Source organism: Budorcas taxicolor, chromosome 18 (genome assembly GCF_023091745.1).
Source record: "Budorcas taxicolor isolate Tak-1 chromosome 18, Takin1.1, whole genome shotgun sequence".
Lineage (NCBI taxonomy): Eukaryota > Metazoa > Chordata > Mammalia > Artiodactyla > Bovidae > Budorcas > Budorcas taxicolor.
This window is the reverse complement of record NC_068927.1, coordinates 66,799,430-66,818,419: the sequence shown is the minus strand read 5'-3', so window position 1 is coordinate 66,818,419 and position 18,990 is coordinate 66,799,430. Positions and strand designations below refer to the sequence as shown.

The following is an 18,990-nucleotide window of genomic DNA, read 5'->3' as shown; positions in this document are numbered from 1 at the left end:
CTGCTAATTTTTCATTTTTTGTAATTTTACATAGTGAGTGAGTAAAATGTCTCTAAATCCTGCTGTTGAAGGCTTTCTCTCTCTCTCTCTCTCTCTCTCTCTCTCAGCTTTCTGTGTTTATAATCATTGCTATTCTAGCCATACCTTCCATGTGTTCTGTTGTGTATAAAGGACATGTTAGTATTTAAATGAAGTTTTGACTTTTTAATCTTTTGCTCCACGTTATTAATTTTAGCTTAATTCTTTGAATGAGATGATTGTACTTATTGATGGATCCCGTAGTTGTATTTTCATACACTCTTATGCATTATATAAAGTTAACAGTTTTACAGTATACAGCCACTTGAAGGTTTTCTGCTTTTTTAGTGATTATTTTACTATTCAGTCATCATCTTCTGATGATATTGAAAGAGAAAATGATTAATGTATCTTGTTAAAATATTTGTTTTCAGGGAGACTAAATTAATCATTGTAATGATAGAATGTTATAATGCTTGGAATTCCTATCAAGATGTTTAGAACCGAAGAAGATATTTCCATGTTTATATAATGAGGGTGGAATAAAGGTCAGGTCCCATAGGTTTTTTCCTCTGTTTTGGGTTTGAAGAGTCATCAGTGATGTCCAGTTATCTCAAGCTGTTGGAGGCCAAGCACTTTTAGATTCTAGCAACAACCCCTTTATGACAGATTAATTTTCTGGTATCATTTTTTTTCTTGTAACTCTGTTTTAGTCTGTTTGAACGTCTTGAATTCTGTTATACAATGTTCTAATAATTTTAGATCAGAACTTAGTGTATAGCAGTTTTTTTCAAAAACAATTTTTAAGATTACCAAAGTAAAATTGGAAAAGGAATCATAAACTGTTCAGAAGTTAGGTCAAACTGCAGTAATCTATGAAAACTGTTTTATTGGCAAAGGAGAAAATAGAAGGCAGTCAAAAGAAGTGTCAGAAACAGATATGCTTTATTTTGATATATGAATACCTGGCTTACAGCTATAATAGGGGCTTCCCTGGTGGCTCAGCAATGAAGAATCTGCCTGCACTGTAGGAGACGCAGGCTCGATCTCTGAGTAGGGAAGGTCCCTAAGGAGGGCATGGCAGCTGAATCCAGTATTCTTGGCTGGAGAATCCCATGGACAGAGGAGCCTGGAGGGCTACAGTCCATTGGGTCACAAAGAGTCAGTAGTGTAGTGACTGAGCATGCACACACAGAGCTGTAATACAAGCATTTCATCTGCAACCCGGTACCGCATTCTTCTGGATTGTTGAGTTCCAGTCATACTAGACTCGTGGATACACTCAGGCACATCAGACATGACTGATAGGCTTTGCATTTGTTTGTCCCACTGTTGGAAAACCTTTTCTCAAGATATCCACATGACTTTATTGCATAACTCCATAACTCATCTTTTACATGCTTTTGTTTTCCCTTGAGTATTTGTCTTTGCCTTAAATGTTAAATGGTTCACTCGTTAATCATCTATTTTGTCTGTGCAGCTGGTGGAAATTAAAGTTACATTGCCCTGCTTTTTCCACGTTCAGCGGAACCACTTATGGACTGTTCGCTGGTGAGTGTCAGGGGTCCTGGAAGTGTTTTGTTGCTATTCTTCCTGGACTTGGTGCCTGGAAACCATTCAGAAACCCTCAGCCCAGGTTTACAAGTCCAGGTCAGAGATAACCTAAAGAGATTCCCATTTTGGGCAGCCACTGGACTGAGATGTGAAAAGTTGTCTTAAGTTCATGGGAAAGTCCACACAGATGCTTGAGCGTGCAGTTGAGATGGATGTGTTTTAGAATTTGTATGTCTCTGTTAATGTCTGATAAGAACAGAGCTCAAGAAGACCAGAGTTAGGATAGACTGGTAGTATGCGAAGATGGGTTTCTGTTCTGAGAATGATAGTGGAAATGGAATTTTTGGAATAGAGAGGAAAAGTGATGTGACTTAGGTTTTAAGAGGCTCCCTCTGGCTTCAGCGTGCACAACCACTTGGGGGAGAGGAAGACAAGGAGATAATCAAAGGACTCTCTTGATTTTCCAGATTTGCATTGGTTATAGCTGGTTCAAAGTGGTAGGTGTGAAGGTAGGAGGAATATTTGGCTTTTAAGTAGAGGCTGACCAGGTTTTCCAATGTGGAGGGGTCACATGCCTCCAAAGTCTTTTAATTTGCATCTGGAAGAGTGGAAGTGTCATCAATTGATTTGGGAAAGTCAGTGGTTTTCTGTAAGAATATTAGGAATTGAGTTGCAGCCCTGTTGAGCCTCAGATGTTCAGTGACTTCCAACTGTAGGAGACAAGTGGATGGCTGAACATGTAGATCTAGAGTGCTGGGGAGGCTTCGGGATGCCATCTGGGGACAGAGGAGGAGAGGGTACTGTCACAAGACAGACAAGAGGAGTGGTCATCAGCAAGAAGGGCAGGGGAAGTCCGGATAGTAGGTCAGGTTTCTTTGGGGGAGTGGCTTTGAAATTGATGCAGAAGGAAAGCAGAAATGGAGATAAAGTGATAGCAAAGGCAGGCTGGCGCATATTTCCCTTCCTGTGACTCACCAGGCTTTTGTGGTGGAGCTTGGAAAGTTTGTGACAGGATGTCAGATGAGTTTAACATCATTTTAAATGGATGTTATATGAACAAAGATTGTAACTGTTGAAAAGACATAACGTGCAGGATGGAAGTGTAACTGGACCAGGGGTATCTAGATACGCGTGTTGTGACTGAGGATAAAGTCAGGACCAAGGGCTGGTGGGGAAACCTTCAGAACAGGGCTGGGGAGCTCCCAGTGAAGAGTTGGGATATGGTGGGAACCTGTTACATTGACAAGGATTTTCTGTTGCCATGTGCAGAAGGGTATATGAGGAGATAGGAGATATGCCAACTTTGTGGTCCAGGTAGTGATGATGGGGGTTAGATGTCTGAGAAAGTCCACTGAGTGATATGCATGTGGGGAAGGTGTCTGAACTAGTTGATCCAGGGCCCTGTTAGTAGGACCTTGAGAAGGGTGGGTTCAAGTTGCTGGTGTCTGGATTGAATCACCCTGGGGACTGTCGGGCTGTTGTCTTGCTGGAGAGGGAAGGGGTCCTGCATGCCAGGCCCACAGCCTAGAAGTCATCTGTCTTTAGACCTGTGTGTTGTTGCTGGGGGTTGGAGTTGGTGTTCAAGGAAGCACTGCTCTCTGAATCAGGGACCTGTGGAGGATGATGACCCCAGAGTATGGACTGGGGTTAGGGTGCTTACAGGGTCCTGGGGAGAGAGACTGCTTATGCACACCTTGTCCTCATCATCCCAGGGTCCTGTGACCTTTGAGGACGTGGCTGTGTACTTTTCACAAGAGGAATGGAGGCTCATTGGTGAGGCCCAGAGACTCCTGTACCACGACGTTATGCTAGAGAACTTCACGCTGGTTGCATCCCTGGGTAAGGCCCTCACCCCTGTCCTGGCATTCTGACGAGATGTCTGCCTTTCCCCTTTCTCCAAAGGCAAGTCTGTTTGTCTTAACAGCTGGACAGCGGGCACCTCTCTCTCAATTCTTACAAGTAGCCCCCATGCCAGCTATTCTGAAATTTTCTCAGTGAAGCTGCTATAGGTCAAATGATTTGAATCAGCTCAGTGAGTTCCATTCCTCTCAACCGCTGCCTGCTAAGTTGATTCTGTAGACCTCTGCACCTCTGTGCTCCAGAGTCTTTTCCCTTCCAGCTGACATTTCCTGGGGCTCACTATTCCAGGAATTGTTGGGATCCAGTGTGGTCCCTGTTTGGGAAGTACTCTTGGCTGTTCCTGTGAAACCATCATAGAAGATTCTTTGTATATTATTTTGGACTCCTGGGCCAGTACTGACCACTCACCTGTCCTTTCTTTCTCTTAGCACTTGCATCTTCTAGGTCCCCTGTTATTGTCCAGTTGGAGTTGAGTGGAGAATCTTTGTTATATAGGATCAAAGTGGACATGATTCTAGTGACAGGAAGAAGGGCTCAAAGTGGGTCTGGCCCTGGTGATTGGCAGCATGGGGAGGAAATAATATGGCTAGGTTCAAATCAGATTTGAAGCCTCCCCTGGCCCGAACACTGTTTGCAGTCCGTGACCAGTGGCTGATTATCTCATCTCTGTTTCTCCTCAGTCCCTGACAGATTCCTTCCGTGATTTCTACTCTAGCTTCCAACCCAGGATTATCTCTAACACCTTTGTCTTCCACTCCTCATCATTCCTCAGCATCCTCACGCTCATGCTTTCCATTTTCCACCTACGTTAATGTGTCACGAGGCCTGCATCTATCATTGAAATAGTCCTGCCGTGAACACCAGCTGTTCAGTGACAGTCAGAATATCCTGGGCCTGGACATAGCTTTCCACACAGCACACATGTGTCACCAGCAGCCAAGGCCCTGGCGAAAACTGTTCCTGTAGAAGTGTATTGTCTGATTGTTGCTCTTCTGTGCACTACCTCCCATCTTTGTATGTTTGCCTGGTGAATCTTTGCTGTTCCGTGACCTACAGAGGCCCAGTATGGCATATTGGGGCTTTCCTGTCCTGCCCACAGTTCGTTTTTCCTGTTGGATTCATTCTTTCTATGTCAGATATAAGTTTGTGATGGGGTTGCCTCTGTTTACGTTTTCCTCCATGAAGTTCACTACCAGTTTTTTTGTGTGTGTTTTTTTTTTAAATTTCAGGGTGTTGTCATACAGCAGAGGATGAACAGACACCTTCTGAGCAGAATGTTTCTGTAGAAGTGCCACAGAGAAATACCAAAAAGACAGACCTGTCCAGCCAGAAGGTCTGTCCCTGGGAGATGGGTAACCTGGCCTTAGAAGGTGGTTTGTGTGGACCCGAGGTCCTGCGAACAAACCCTGGCCAGACACTGTGTGGGACAGATGTGAAATCCCACCAGCACGGTGGAGAGAAGCTCATGAGAAGAGATTTGGGTAAGGCCTTAATGAAGAACTGCACGATCCATGCATTGGAGAAGGCTTTTATGTGCCAAGAGGCGAGGAAGGATTTCCCTGGTAGCTCTGGCCATGTCCAGCACCAGGTTAAACCACAAATGATGGAGTTTGTAGCAGAGTTTCACAATGGAGAAAAGCGTTTCAAGTGCAATGAATGTGGGAAACTCTTCTACCGGAAGTCCAGGCTTGCTCAGCACCATAGAGTCCATACCGGAGAGAAGCCTTATGAATGCAGTGAATGTGGGAAAGTCTTTAGATGCAGCTCCAGCCTTGCTATACATAGAAGAATTCACACAGGGGAAAGGCCTTATGAGTGTAGAGAATGTGGAAAGTTCTTTAGGCAACACTCCCAGCTTGTTGTGCACCAGAGAATTCACACTGGAGCCAGACCATATGAGTGCAGTGAATGTGGGAAAACATTCAGTACTAAAACCAAGCTTGATCAGCACTGGAGAGTGCACACCAGAGAGAGGCCTTATGAATGTGGAGAATGTGGGAGAACCTACACCTGTAAACGCATGCTTGATCAACACCAGAGAGTCCACACTGGAGAGTGGCCTTATGAGTGCAGTGAATGTGGGAAAGCCTTTAGGTACTTCTCCAGCCTTTTTATGCATAGAAGAATTCACAGTGGGGAAAGGCCTTATGAGTGTAGTGAATGTGGGAAGTCTTTTAGGCAAAAGGCCCACCTTCAAGGCCACCAGAGAATTCACAGTGGAGCAAAGACTTTTCAGTGCAGTGAATGTGGGAGATATTTTAGCCAAAAGTCTGTTCTTACTAAACACCAGAGAGTCCACACTGAAGAAAGACCTTATATGTGTAGTGAATGTGGAAAATGCTTTAGGGATAGAACTAGTCTCATTAAGCACTTGAATTTACACTGGAGAAAAGCTACCTAACTGCACTGAATGTGCAGAAGTCTTAAGCCAAAGCACCTGAAAAGAAAATTTCACACCACAGAAAGACCTCACAAGTGCAGTACTGTGGAAACTTCTTTTTTTTTTTTTTTTTTTTGTCGAAAGTCTACTCCAAGCACCAGAACCATCATGGCCCAGGTAGACCCAAGAGTACAGAGCATGTAGGAAAGTTTCTGCTGAAGGTCTAACCTCATCTGTCACCACGAAGTTCATTGTTGAGAAAGGCCTTCAAAGTAGAGGAAGAGACCAGCAAATGAGCTGTGTTCTTAATACATCTTACTGAACAGGCTCTGTAAGGGAATCATCACCTGGAAGTTGAATGCTATCCATCTGCACAGCCCTGGTATGGAGATGGCCTATGGGTCCTGGTTTATTGGAAGCTTCTAAGAAGCTCAGATCTACTTCCTAACCAGTGCAGTGGCCTTGCCAGACTTCTGGTCATTGTGAGTTTCTTCTACCAAGTGAAAGATCCTCTTATGGGCGTCAGTCCCCTCAGTGTGATCAGGGTAGGTAGACCTTTCTGCTCTCCTGTCCCCTGAAGGAAAGCACATGTAACCGGAGCACTTGAGTGGTGTCATGCTCTTAGATCCTATCACCTGCCTAGGAAAGGAACTAAGCAGCTTTGACCTTGCACATGCACTCTGGGTTCTGATAGCTGTTGACAGAGGTTTACTTTCTTTGGCATTGAGTCATGTCATGCTTATGACAGATGTTTCTATCTTCAAGTCACCCTGCTTGACAACTGCTTTCTTCTAAGCAATTCTCTCTTTTTTCATGATGCATAATTTCTTGGAGAATGATTTGCTGTTACAAGTAATTCTTTTTTATGAAAAATACACTATTTTGATATACCACCCATTGATTGTTTACCTGTCTTTTTTTTTTTTTTTTTTTTGTGCCTGGTGTTAAATGAGGCACACAGTATATTTAGTTGCGCCATGGGACCTCTTAGATGTATCACAGGGAGTCTAGTTCCCTGACCAGGGATTGATCTTGGGTTCCCTACACTGGAAGTGTGGAGTCTTAGCTACTGGACACCAGGGAAGTCCCTCCATTAATCTTTAAAAGGGTGGGATTTTGGTTATTACAGATAAACTTAATATGAAGATACACATAGAATTATATCACCATGTGGTTTCATACTCAAAAGTCAATGATTATACCCTATTGCCATCCCATCGATATTGGAACATTCCAGTTTTCTTGTATTCTTCACTAGTAGTTGGTTGATATGGCCAGTATTTTGAGTATTACCTCATCAAAAAGGGCTCCCCTGGTGGCTCAGATGGTAAAGTGTCTGCCCACAATGCGGGAGACCCGGGTTCGATCCCTGGGTTGGGAAGATCCCCTGGAGAAGGAAACGGCAACCCACTCCAGTATTCGTGCCTGGAAAATCCCATGGACAGAGAAGCCTGGTAGGCTACAGTCCGTGAGGATGCAGAGTCGGACACGACTGAGCGACTTCACTTTCACTTTCATTAAAGAGTGTAGAGGCAGACTCCCTGGTGGTCTGGTGGCTGAGTCGGCTCTCCAGTGTAGGGAACATGAGTTTGATCCCTCACCTGGGAAGATTGTTCATGTGGGGCAACTAAATCCAGTGCACCGCTGCTACTGAGGCTCGCATGCTCTAGGGCCCACGTGATGCAACTACTGAGCATGTTTGCTGCAATTATTGAAGCCCACGCACCTGGAGCCCGTCCTCTGCAACGTGAGAAGCTCTTACAGCTCAAGAGTGGCCCTTCCTCTCTCAAACTAGAGAAAGACTGTGCAGCAGTGAAGACCCAGTGAAGCCAAAAATAAAATGTAGCTGTATCTCACTATGCTGATTGCAGTTCCCGAATGATTCATTCTTATGTTCATTTGCCAGGTGTGTGTCTATGATAAAATGTGAGTCTTTTATTAGTAATTGAGAAAATAAAAATATGTTGGAACTTTTCTTCGTGACTTTGTTGGATGGAATAAATATTTGTGCTCACAATATTGTTCACCAAGTATAGTCCTCATTGTTAACACAGTTTCCATTACTTTATATCTAGACATGTATTAAAAAATATACCCACCCCACTTTTGATGGTCATATCAATTTCCCTGATATGAGCACTCCAATTGTGGGCAATTCCATGTTATGAATGTTAAATTTTTACCGCAACAGAGGTGCAAGAAACCAAATTCTGACATACTAAGGGTTGCAGGGGAGGAAGTTCATTCACAATGCAGCCAAGCCAGGAGACGGTCTCATATCTACCTTCCTGGAGGCCAGGTGCTTGTGATATTTAGGGGACAAAGAGAGAGCATGGTTTTAGGTGTGGGGACAGGCAATCAGCGAAAAGGTGAAATGACTGGTGTGTGCATTACATGCTTCTTCACAGATACAAAAATGGTTTCCCCGAATGGGACACCATCACTGGCTCTGCTGTTTTTTGAGGGAACCAGAAAAACAACGCATGGTCCACTGGCTTCTTGTCGCCCCATATCCTTCCTCTGTCTTGTTCACCATGACCATGTCTGGAGTCTTTTCTCTTAACTCTGACCTAACAGAATGCAACTCATAGAGTAAATCTTTAGCCTACATCCATTGGAAGAGCAATAACACAATGTCTATCAGATCCCAGCTGTGCATGGATGAGCTAGATAGCACCACCCGCTCCGTGGACATGAATTTGGGCACCTCCGGGAGCTAGTGGAGAACAGAGGAGCCTGGCATGCTGCAGTCCGTGCGGTCACAAAAAGTTGGAGGCGACTTAGCGACTGAACCAGACATAAGTGGATGCACTTTATGTCTGAGTGACAAGCAGGTATCATGTACCCACTTGGTTTTGTTGGTTTGGAAGCGCCTGAAATATTATGTCTGGCCACCTTTCTGTGATCAGCTAAGACCACGTTCCATGGAAATTTCGGTTCATCCTCTTTAGGAAGCGTGAAACCTCATCTCCGTCCTCAGAGCCTCAGGACTGTTACTCAGCCAGCCTGGTGCTGAGGCTGGACGTTTACCGCAGCTGGGGCGCTTCGCCCCTTGCCAAGTCCACGGGACACGAAACTAAGAACTCTCTCCTCGGCGCCTCTGGACCAATGACGGCTCGGGACAGAGGCACTTCCGTTCTGGCGGACGGTGTGTGGGCGGGCCTTCCGGTAGCTACAGGCGAGTTGCGCGCGCGCCGCTGCGCGCTGGTGGGGAGCCCCTGGTCGCTGGCCGGCTGAGGTCGGGGCGTTGGGACGCGCTGTGCCCGCTGCCTCGTTGGATGTGCGGATTGGCGTGGGCTGACTGTCTCGGGCCGGGAGGTGCCTTTTTGCTCGGCCGCGTCTTCGTCAACACACTTCGCGGGCCCCCGGCTCGGCGTAGGTCTGTCCCATTCGGGTAAATGCCGCGTCTTCCTCCCTCAACCCTTCTCACTCAGCAGCGCTTTTGTTCTTTATCTGTGGTCTGTTGCTGCTGTTGCTTAGTCGTTCAGTCGTGGCCGACTCTTCTGACCGCGTGGACCGTAGCCCATCAGTCCCTTCTGTCCACGGAATTCTCCGCAGAAATACTCGAGTGAGTTGCCTTTCCCTTCTCCAGAACCGGCGTCTCCTGCATTGACGGGCGGATTCTTTACCACTGAGCCACCTGGGCAGCCTGGAGAAAATGATACTGAAATATTAATTAGTGAATATTGGCTTTCCTTGACAGAGAGAGACAAGAGGTATTTTATGTAGGAAACTAAAGGTGCTCAGTGCAACCCTGAGATAGTTTCCATAAGAAAGTACATGTTTTTAGAGTTGTGTACGAGCAGGATTTTCTTAGATTGGATTAAATCTAGGTGGGTAAATGGATTTTGTTGGGAAGAGACCAGAACAAGACCGGAGTCTGTTTCTCCCTTCAGTTTTCTTGGAATACTGCTTTTGATAACAGCTTGTGCGTTCCTTTGCCTTTAAGTGATCTATGTTTGCTGTTGAAGTCTTTTTACTTTGGTTAAGTATTTGATAGATTCTAAAATTTCTTTCAACCTCCAGCTAACTGTAAGATGCTTTAGAAGGCCAAGGATTCTCAGAGAGAAATATTTTTTATTAGTTTGTTAAATTACATGGGGGCGTCCCAGGTGGCTCAGCGATAAAGAATTCGCCTGCCAATGCAGGAGACGCAGGAGGTGTGGGTTCGATGCCTCGGTCAGGAAGATCCCCTGGAAGAGGTCTAGGAGTTGGACATGACTGAACAAGCTCAAGCAGGTACATGCACAAGTTATGTGGTTTCTAAAAGTCTGCGGCCTGTGCGCTGTAGCCCACAGGCTCCTCTGTCCTTGGGATTTTCCTGGCCAGAATACCCGAGTTGCCATTGCCTTCTCCAGGGAATATCTTCCCAACCCAGGGATCAAACTGATGTCTCCTGCATTGGCAGGCCCCTTCTTTACCACTGAGCTACCAGGGAAACTGTAGTTATTTTTCTTTGTCCCCAAAAACCTTGGCTCTCTTAATTTTGAAACATGACCTGTGGGGGGGGGGGGGGGGGCGCGGTGCCAAGAACGTCATTGTGCAGTTGAATAAGCTGTAAAATTAATATCTATTCACTGCTCAGGTCAAAAGTGGTATATACATCAGACCTCAGAAGCTGCCTGTGGGGTACTTTCAAAACAGCTCTGCCTGTCTTCAGAAAGTTAATGTATTGGTTAATATTTTAAGTAAACATTTCCTTTATTTTATCTTTTTAATTGATTTGTTTTTACTGCACTGGGTCTTCTTTACAAGGGCTTTGTCTAGTTGTAGTGAGCAGGGGCTGCTCTTCGTTGCACTAGGCAAACTTCTGTTGTTGCAGAGCACGGACTGTAGGTCAAGCAGGCTTCAGTAGCTGCAGCATGTGGAATCTTCTCGGATCAGGGATCGAACCCGTGTCCCCTGCACTGGCAGACAGATTCTTAACCACTGGATCAAGGACGTCCCTCCTTTCCTTTCTTGCTTTTTTGCCAATTATGTAGAAAACATCTGATGACTTTTGTTTAGTTTCACTCATTGGTTTTAAAACTTTATGAAAATGAATGTTTTATGACTTTTTTCTTTTGCACAATATGGTGCGACTTTACCCATGTTTTTCATGGCTAGGCATTTGTTGCAGGAAGGGGTGAATCAGGAGGTAAGGGGACAGGTCACAGCCTGTAAAAGAGCGACATATCCGTAGGAGGTGACTAGAACTGGTTAGAACCGGGTAAGTCCAAGATGGCATAGGGTCTGAGTTCCCGTGGACCTTTTGAACCTCATTATATTCTCGGTGGAATACATTAGCATCTAAATAATATCACCACCAGTGCCATGACAGTTCTAAGGCTAATCATGAAAGGCCAAAAAGTGGGTGGTGGCCCAATTCCTGAAATTCCGTGCCACTTCCCCCATAATGGTTGGAATAATTCTCCTACACATTAGCCTGTGAAATTACCCAGGGCATAAGAAGAAACATCATAGTTTGAGGCCTCTCGCTTTTGAGATGGCCCACACTCTGTGGAGTGTTTCTCTCTCAGTAAATCCACTTCTTACCTATCTCACCGAATTCTTTTTGTGAGGAGACATCAAAAACCTGCAGTTCATTAAGATCTGAGACCAGGTGTGGGATCTCAATTAAAAGTTCCCATCTCGGTTCTGGCCAGTTTAAGTCCTGGTATGTGGGTTGCAGGGTCTCAGAGGCACCCCTTCCTGGGCCCGAGAGTGGGCTCTTGTCTAACACTCGGAAATGAATTGTTAAAAGGGACACAGGTGCTGACAGATAAGAGGCTTTATTGGAAAGGGGTGCCTGGGTGGGGAGCAGCAGGGTCAGGGAACCCAGGAGAACGGCCCTACCACATGGCTCCGGTTTTATGGTAATGGGGTCAGTTTGCAGGTTGTCTCAGGCCCACCTTTCTGACTCAGGATTCTTCTGGAGGCACACACACCTCCCCGCCAAGATGGATTCCAGTGTGAGGGATTCTGGGAGGTAGGCAGGACATACCTCTTCCCTCCTCTCAGACCCTCGTGAAATCTCCCAGTTAGTTTTCAGAGACTGCACCTCCATCTTTATCAGGACCTCCTGTTGGTAGGCAACTCAGGCAAGTGGTTGTCATTGTGCTTGGCCAAGACAGGCAGTTTCAGTCAACAGTTCCCTAACACGGGGTTTTTCCTTTCTTGTGCTTTATTCTGTAGGTGTGAATATATGAGTAAAATGTGGAAAGCTCTTCTTTGTTTATGGATTTCTTATTTCTTTGTTTTTCTTTTTCCCCTGCTTTCTGTATTTATAAACATTACTGCTGTAGCCATACCTGCCATGTGTTCTGGGGTATATACAGCCTGCATTTTCTAATGTATGTGTTTAAATTATTGTATTTAAATGTACATTTCCACTTTTTAATTTTGTTTTGCTCTTACTAGTGTTCACTTAGTTCTATGAATGAAATTATTATGTTATTATACCTGTTTTATCTATTCCGTTTGTAGATTTTGATACACACTTATTATACAGTACATAAACTTACAGCTTTAAACATACACACATTTAGAGGGTTTTTTTAACAAATAATTTTTTATTAGAGTATAGTTGATTTACAATGTTGTGTTAGTTTCAGGTGTACTGGAAGTGAATCACATATACAAATACATATATCCACTCTTTTGTAGATTCTTTTCCCATGTGATTCATCAGTATTGAGTAGAATTCCTTTGCTAGATACAGTAAGTTCTTATCAGTTAGCTATTTTATATATAGTTGTTTTTCAGTCAATAAGTTGTGTTCAACTGTTTGCAGCCCCATGGACTGCAGCACACCAGGCTTCCCTGTCCTTCATTGTCTCCTAGAGTTTGCTCAGATTCATATCCATTGGGTCGGTGATGCTATCTAACCCTCTCATCCTCTTCTGCCCTCTTCTCTTGCCTTCCATCTTTCCCAGCATCAGGGTCTTTCCTAGTAAGTCAGTTCTTCACATCAATTGGCCAAAGTATTGGAGCTTCAGCTTCAGCATCAGTCCTTCCAATGAATATTCAGGACTGATTTCCTTTAGGATTGACTGGTTGGGTCTCCTTGCAGTCCAAGGGATTCCCAACAGTCCTCTCAACACCACAGTTCAAAAGCACCAATTCTTTAGGGCTAATCCTTCTTTATGGTCCACCTCTCCATTCCGTACATGACTACTGGAAAAACCATACCTTTGACTAGACGGACCTTTGTCGGCAAAATAATGTCTGCATTTTAATATGCTGTCTAGGTTGGTCACAGCTTTTCTTCCAAGGAGCAAGTGTCTTTTAATTTCATGGCTGCAGTCACCATCTGCAGTGATTTTGCAGCCCCCCCCCCCCCCCCCCCCGCCAAAATAAAGTCTGTCACTGTTTGCATTGTTTCCCCATCTATTTGCCATGAAGTGATAGGACTGGATGCCATGATCTTAGTTTTTTGAATGTTGAGTTTTTAAGCCAGCTTTTTCACTCTCCTCTTTTACCCTCATCAAGAGGCTTTTTAGTTCCTGTCTACTTTCTTTCATTAGAGGGGTATCATCTGCATATTTGAAGTTGTTGATATTTCTCCTGGAAATCTTGATTCCAGCTTGAGCTTCATCTAGTCTGGCATTTTGCATGATGTACTCTGCATATAAGTTAAAAAAACAGGGTGACCTAAATAGACAGCTTCCCTGGTGGCTCAGATGATTAAGAATCTTCCTTTAATGCAGGAGACCCAGGTTCTATCCCTGGGTCGGGAACACCCACTAGAGAAGGGAATGGACAGAGGAGCCTGACTGGCTAAAGTCCATTGGGTCACAAAATTGGGCACGACTGAATGACTAATACTTTGACTTTCAAACAGGGTGACAATATACAACCTCATAATCCTTTCCCAGTTTTAAGCCAGTCTATTGTTCCATGTCCAGTTTTAACTGTTGCTTCTTGACCTGCATATAGGTTTTCTCAGGAGGCAGGTAAGGTGGTCTGGTAGTCCCATCTCTTTTAAGAATTCCACAGTTTGTTGTAATCCACCCAGTTAAAGGCTTTATGGTGGTCTGGGAAGTAAAAGTAGATGTTTTTCTGGAATTCTGCTTTCTTTATGATCCAGTGGATGTTAGCAATTTGATCTCCGGTTCCTCTGCCTTTTCAAAACCCAGCTTATACATATGGAAGTTCTAAGTTCATGTACTGCTGAACCCTTGCTTGAAGCATTTCGAGCATGACCCTACTAGCATGTGAAGTGAGTGCAATCATGGTAGCTTGTACATTCTTTGGCACTGCCCTGTCTTTGGGATTGGAATGAAAATTGATCTTTTCCAGTCCTGTGGCCATTTCTTACTTTTCCAGATTTGCTGACATGAATGCAGCACTTTAACAGATTTATCTTTTGGGGTTTTAAGTAGCTCAGCTGGAATTCCTTCACTTCCACTAGCTTTGTAGGAATGCTTTCGAAGGCCCATTTGACTTCATATTCCAAGATGTCTGGCTCTAGGTGAGTGGTCACACTATCGTGGTTATCTGGGTCATTAAGATCTTTTTTATATAGTTCTTCTGTGTATTCATGTCACCTGTTCTTAATCTCTTCTGCTTCTTTTAGGTCCATACATTTCTGTCCTTTATTGAGCCCATCTTTGCATGAACTGTTCCCTTGGTATCTCTAATTTCCTTGAAGAGATCTCTAGTCTTTCCTATTCTATTGTTTTCTTCTATTTCTTTGCATTGTTCACTTAGGAAGGCTTTCTTATCTCCCCTTGCTATTCTTTGGAACTCTGCATTCAGTTGGGTATATCTTTCTCTTGCTGCATTGCTTTTTGCTTCTCTTCTTTCCTCAGCTCTGTGTAAAGTCTCCTTGGACAACCACTTTGCATTCTTGAATTTCTTTTTCTTTGAGGTGGATTCGGTCACTGACTTGTACAGTATTACGAACCTCTGTCCGTTGTTCTTCAGGCACTCTGTCTGTCAGATCTGATCCCTTGAATCTGTTTGTCACTTCCACTGTATAATCGTAAGGGATTTGATTTAGGTCATACTTGAATGGCCTATGGTTTTCCCTATGTTCTTCAATTTACATCTGAATTTTGCAATAAGGAGTTCATGATCTGAGCCACAGTCAGCTCCAGGTCTTGTTTTCGCTGACTGTATAGCGCTTCTCCATCTTTGGCTGCAAAGAATATAATCAGTCTGATTTCAGTATTGACCATTTGGTGATGTTCATGTGTAGAGTCTTCTCTTGTGTTGTTGGAAGAGGGTTTACAATGACCAGTGCATTCTCTTGGCAAAACTCTTAGCCTGTGCCCTGGCATCATTTTGTACTCTAAGGCCATACTTTCCTGTTACTCCAGGTATCTCTTGACTTCATACTTTTACATTCCAATCTCTTAGAGGAACAGGACCTGTTTTTGGTGTTAGTTCTAGAAAGTCTTTAAGTCTTCATAGAACTGGTCATCTTCAGCTTCTTCAGCAGTAGTTGGGGCATAAACTTGGATTACTGTGATGTTGAATGGTTTGTCTTGGAAAAGAAATGAGATCATTCTGTCGGTTTGGGGATTGTCCCCAAGTACTGCATTTCAAATTCTTATTGTTGACTCTGAGGGCTATTCCATTTCTTTTAAGGGATTCTTGCCCACAGTAGTAGATATAACGGTCATCTGAATTAAATAAGTTCCTGTCCATTTTAGTTCACTGATTCCTAAGATGTTGATGTTCACTCTTGCTGTCTCATGCTTGACCACATCCAGTTTACCTTGATTCACAGACCTAACATTCCAGGTTCCTATGCAATAGTGTTCTTAACAGCATTGGACTTTACTTTCACCACCAGACACAGCCACAACTGGGCATTGTTTCCGCTTTGGCCCAGCCACTCTGTTCTTTCTGAGCTGTTGGCCATTGCTCTCTCCTCTTCCCCAGTAGCACATTGGACACCTGATCTGGGGGGCCCATCTTCCAGTGTCATATCTTTTTTGGCCTTTTCATACTGTTGATGGGGTTCTTGTGGCAGGAATACTGTAGTGGTTTGCTGTTCTGTCATCTAGTGGACAGTGTTCTGTTGGAACTTTCCGTGACCTATCTGTCTTGGGTGGCCCTGCATTGCGTGACTCATAGCTTCGTTGAGTTATACAAACCCCTTCACCATGAATATATATATTGGAGAAGGAAATGGCAACCCACTCCAGAATTCTTGCCTGGAGAATCCTATGGACAGAGGAGCCTGGTGGGCTACAGTCCACGGGGCCGCAAAGAGTTGGACACGACTGAGCGACTTCACTATATATATATATATATATATTCCCTGGTATTTAGCTGGTAAAGAATCTACCTGCAATGCAGGAGACCCTGGTTCGATTCCTGACTTGGGAAAATGCCTTGGAGAAGGGAACAGCTACCCACTCCAGTATTCTGGCCTGGAGAATTCCATGGACTGTTTTTCCCAGGGGATGCAAAGACTCGGACATGAATGAATGGCTTTCACTGCACTTTACCGTGACAAGGCTGTGATCTCTGATTTATATCTCAATCCCAATTTTTATACTTATCTGTCGCTTCCATCCTTGCTTTCCCCACTGGTAACAAGTTTGTTTTTCACATATGTGGGTCTGTTTCTCCTTTGTAAACAAGTTTGTTTGTTTGTTTGTTTGTTTCCTTCTTTTTTCACGTTTGACATGTAAGGGACACCATGTGGTATTTGTCTTTCACTGTTTGACTTACTTCACTCTGCGTGACAATCTCTAGGTCCATCCTTGTTGCTACAAATGGTATTACTTTGTTCCTTTTTTATAGCTAATAGTCCACTGGGTCAGTTCAGTCACTCAGTTGTGTCCAACTCTTTGTGATCCCATGGACTGCAGCATGCCAGGCCTCCCTGTCCATCACCAACGCCTGGAGATTGCTCTGTCTCATGTCCGTCAGGTCGGTGATGCCATCCAACCATCTCATTCTCTGTCATCCCCTTCTCCTCCTGCCTTCCGTCTTTCCCAGAATTAGGGTCTTTTCCAGTAAGTCAATTCTTCACATCAGGTGGCCAAAGTATTGGAGTTTCAGCTTCAACATCAGTCCTTCCAATGAATATTCAGGACTGATTTCCTTTAGAATGGACTGCTTGGATCTCCTTGCAGTCCAAGAGACTCTCAAGAGTCTTCTCCAACAGCACAGTTCAAAAGCATCAATTCTTCAGTGCTCAGCTTTCTTTATAGTCCAATTGTCACATCCATACATGACTGTTGGAAACACCATAGCTTTGACTAGACTGGACCTTTGTTGGCAAAGTAATGTCTTTGCTTTTTAACATGCTGTCTAGGTTGGTCATAGCTTTTCTTCTAAGAAGCAAGTGTCTTTTAATTTCATGGTTGCAGTCACCATCTGCAGTGATTTTTCAGCCCCTCAAAATAAAGTCTGTCACTGTTTGCATTGTTTCCCCATCTATTTGCCATGAAGTGATGGGACTGGATGTCATGATCTTCTTTTTTGAATGTTGAGTTTTAAGCCAGCTTTTTCATTCTCTTTCACTTTCATCAAGAGGCTCTTTAGATCCCCTTTCTTTCTGCCATAAGAGTGGTATTATCTGCATATCTGAGGTTATTGATATTTGTCCCAGAAATCTTGATTCCAGCTTGTGGTGCATCCAGCCCGCCATTTCTCATGATGTACTCTGCATATAAGTTAAATAAGCAGGGTGATGATATACAGCCTTGACATAGTCCTTTCCTGATTTGGAACCAGTCTGTTATTCCATGTCCAGTTCTAACTGTTTCTTCTTGACCTGCATACAGATTTCTCAGGAGGCAGGTCAGGTGGTCTGATATTCCCATCTTTTGAAGAATTTTCCACAGTTTGTTGTGATCTACACAAAGTTTTTGTCATAGTCAATGAAGCAGAAGTAGATGTTTTTCTGGAACCCTCTTGCTTTCTCGATGATCCAACGGATGTTGGCAATTTGATCTCTGGTTCCTCTGCCTTTTCTTAATCCAGCCTGAACATCTGAAAGTTCACGGTTCACATACTGTTGAAGCCTGGCTTGGAAAATTTTGAGCATTACTTTGCTAGTGTGTGAGACGAGTGCAATTCTATGGTAGTTTGAAAATTCTTTAGCATTGCCCTTCTTTGGGATTGAAATGAAAAGTGACCTTTTCCAGTCCTATGGCCACTGCTGCAATCTCCAAATTTGCTGGCATATTGAGTGCAGCACTTTGACAGCATCATCTTTTAGGATTTGAAATAGCTCAACTAGAATTCCATCACCTCCACTAGCTTTGTTTGTGGTGATTCTTCCTAAGGCCTACTTGACTTCGCATTCCACGATGTCTGGCTCTAGGTGAGTGATCACACCACCATGATTATGTGGGTCATTAGGATCTTTTTTGTGCTTCCCTCGTGGCTCAGATGGTAAAGAGTCTTCCTGCAATGTGGGAGACCCGGGTTTGATCCCTGGGTCGGGAAGATCCCCTGGAGAAGGAAATGGCAACTCTTTCCAGTATCCTTGCCTGGAAAATTCCATGGATGGTGAAGCCTGGCCAGCTACAGTCGGGGTCGCAAAGAGTCAGCCATGACTGAGCGACTTCACTTTCTTTGTGTGTATTCTTGCCACCTCTTCTTAATATGTTCTGCTTCTGTTATGTCCATACCATTCTGTCCTTTATTGTGCCCATCTTTGCATGAAATATTTTCTTGGTGTCTCTTAATTTTCTTGAAGAGAGCTTTAGTGTTTTCTATTGTATTGTTTTCCTCTATTTTGCACTGATCACTGAGGAAGGCTTTCTTCTCTCTCCTTGCTATTCTTTGGAACTCTGCATTCAAATGGGTATATCTTTCCTTTTTTTACTTTGCCTTTAGCTTCTCCTCTTTTCTCAGCTATTTGTAAGACCTCCTCAGACAATCATTTTGCCTTTTTACATTTCTTTTTCTTGGGGATTTTTTTTTGAGGGGAGGATCATTTTGATCCCTTTCTCGTGTACAGTGTCTTGAACCTCCATCCATAGTTCCTCAGGCTCTCTGTCTATCAGACCTAATGCTTGAATCTATTTCTCACTTCCATTGTATAATCATAAGGGATTTGATTGAGGTCATACCTGAATAGTCTAGTGGTTTTCCCCTAGGCCCATTACCAGTTAGAGGCCCATCACAGGCAGGAACTCAGGCAGAATTCTCATTTGTCTTCAAGGGAGAGGAGGCTTGACAAAAGTCCATTTGTTAGTTTATCCTGAATGTACCTGGAAATTCAG

General features: G+C 43.9%; 1 protein-coding gene across 1 annotated transcript; it reads left to right on the top strand.

The window, feature by feature from the left end:
* The first annotated feature begins 1,519 nt into the window (after positions 1-1,519).
* LOC128062849 (zinc finger protein 776-like) lies at positions 1,520-6,620 on the top strand. Its single transcript, XM_052655278.1, has 3 exons — positions 1,520-1,569; positions 3,285-3,411; positions 4,662-6,620. The coding sequence occupies exons 1-3, from the start codon at positions 1,555-1,557 to the stop codon at positions 5,831-5,833; spliced, it is 1,314 nt and encodes a 437-aa protein (XP_052511238.1). The 5' UTR covers positions 1,520-1,554; the 3' UTR covers positions 5,834-6,620.
* The last annotated feature ends 12,370 nt before the right edge of the window (positions 6,621-18,990 follow it).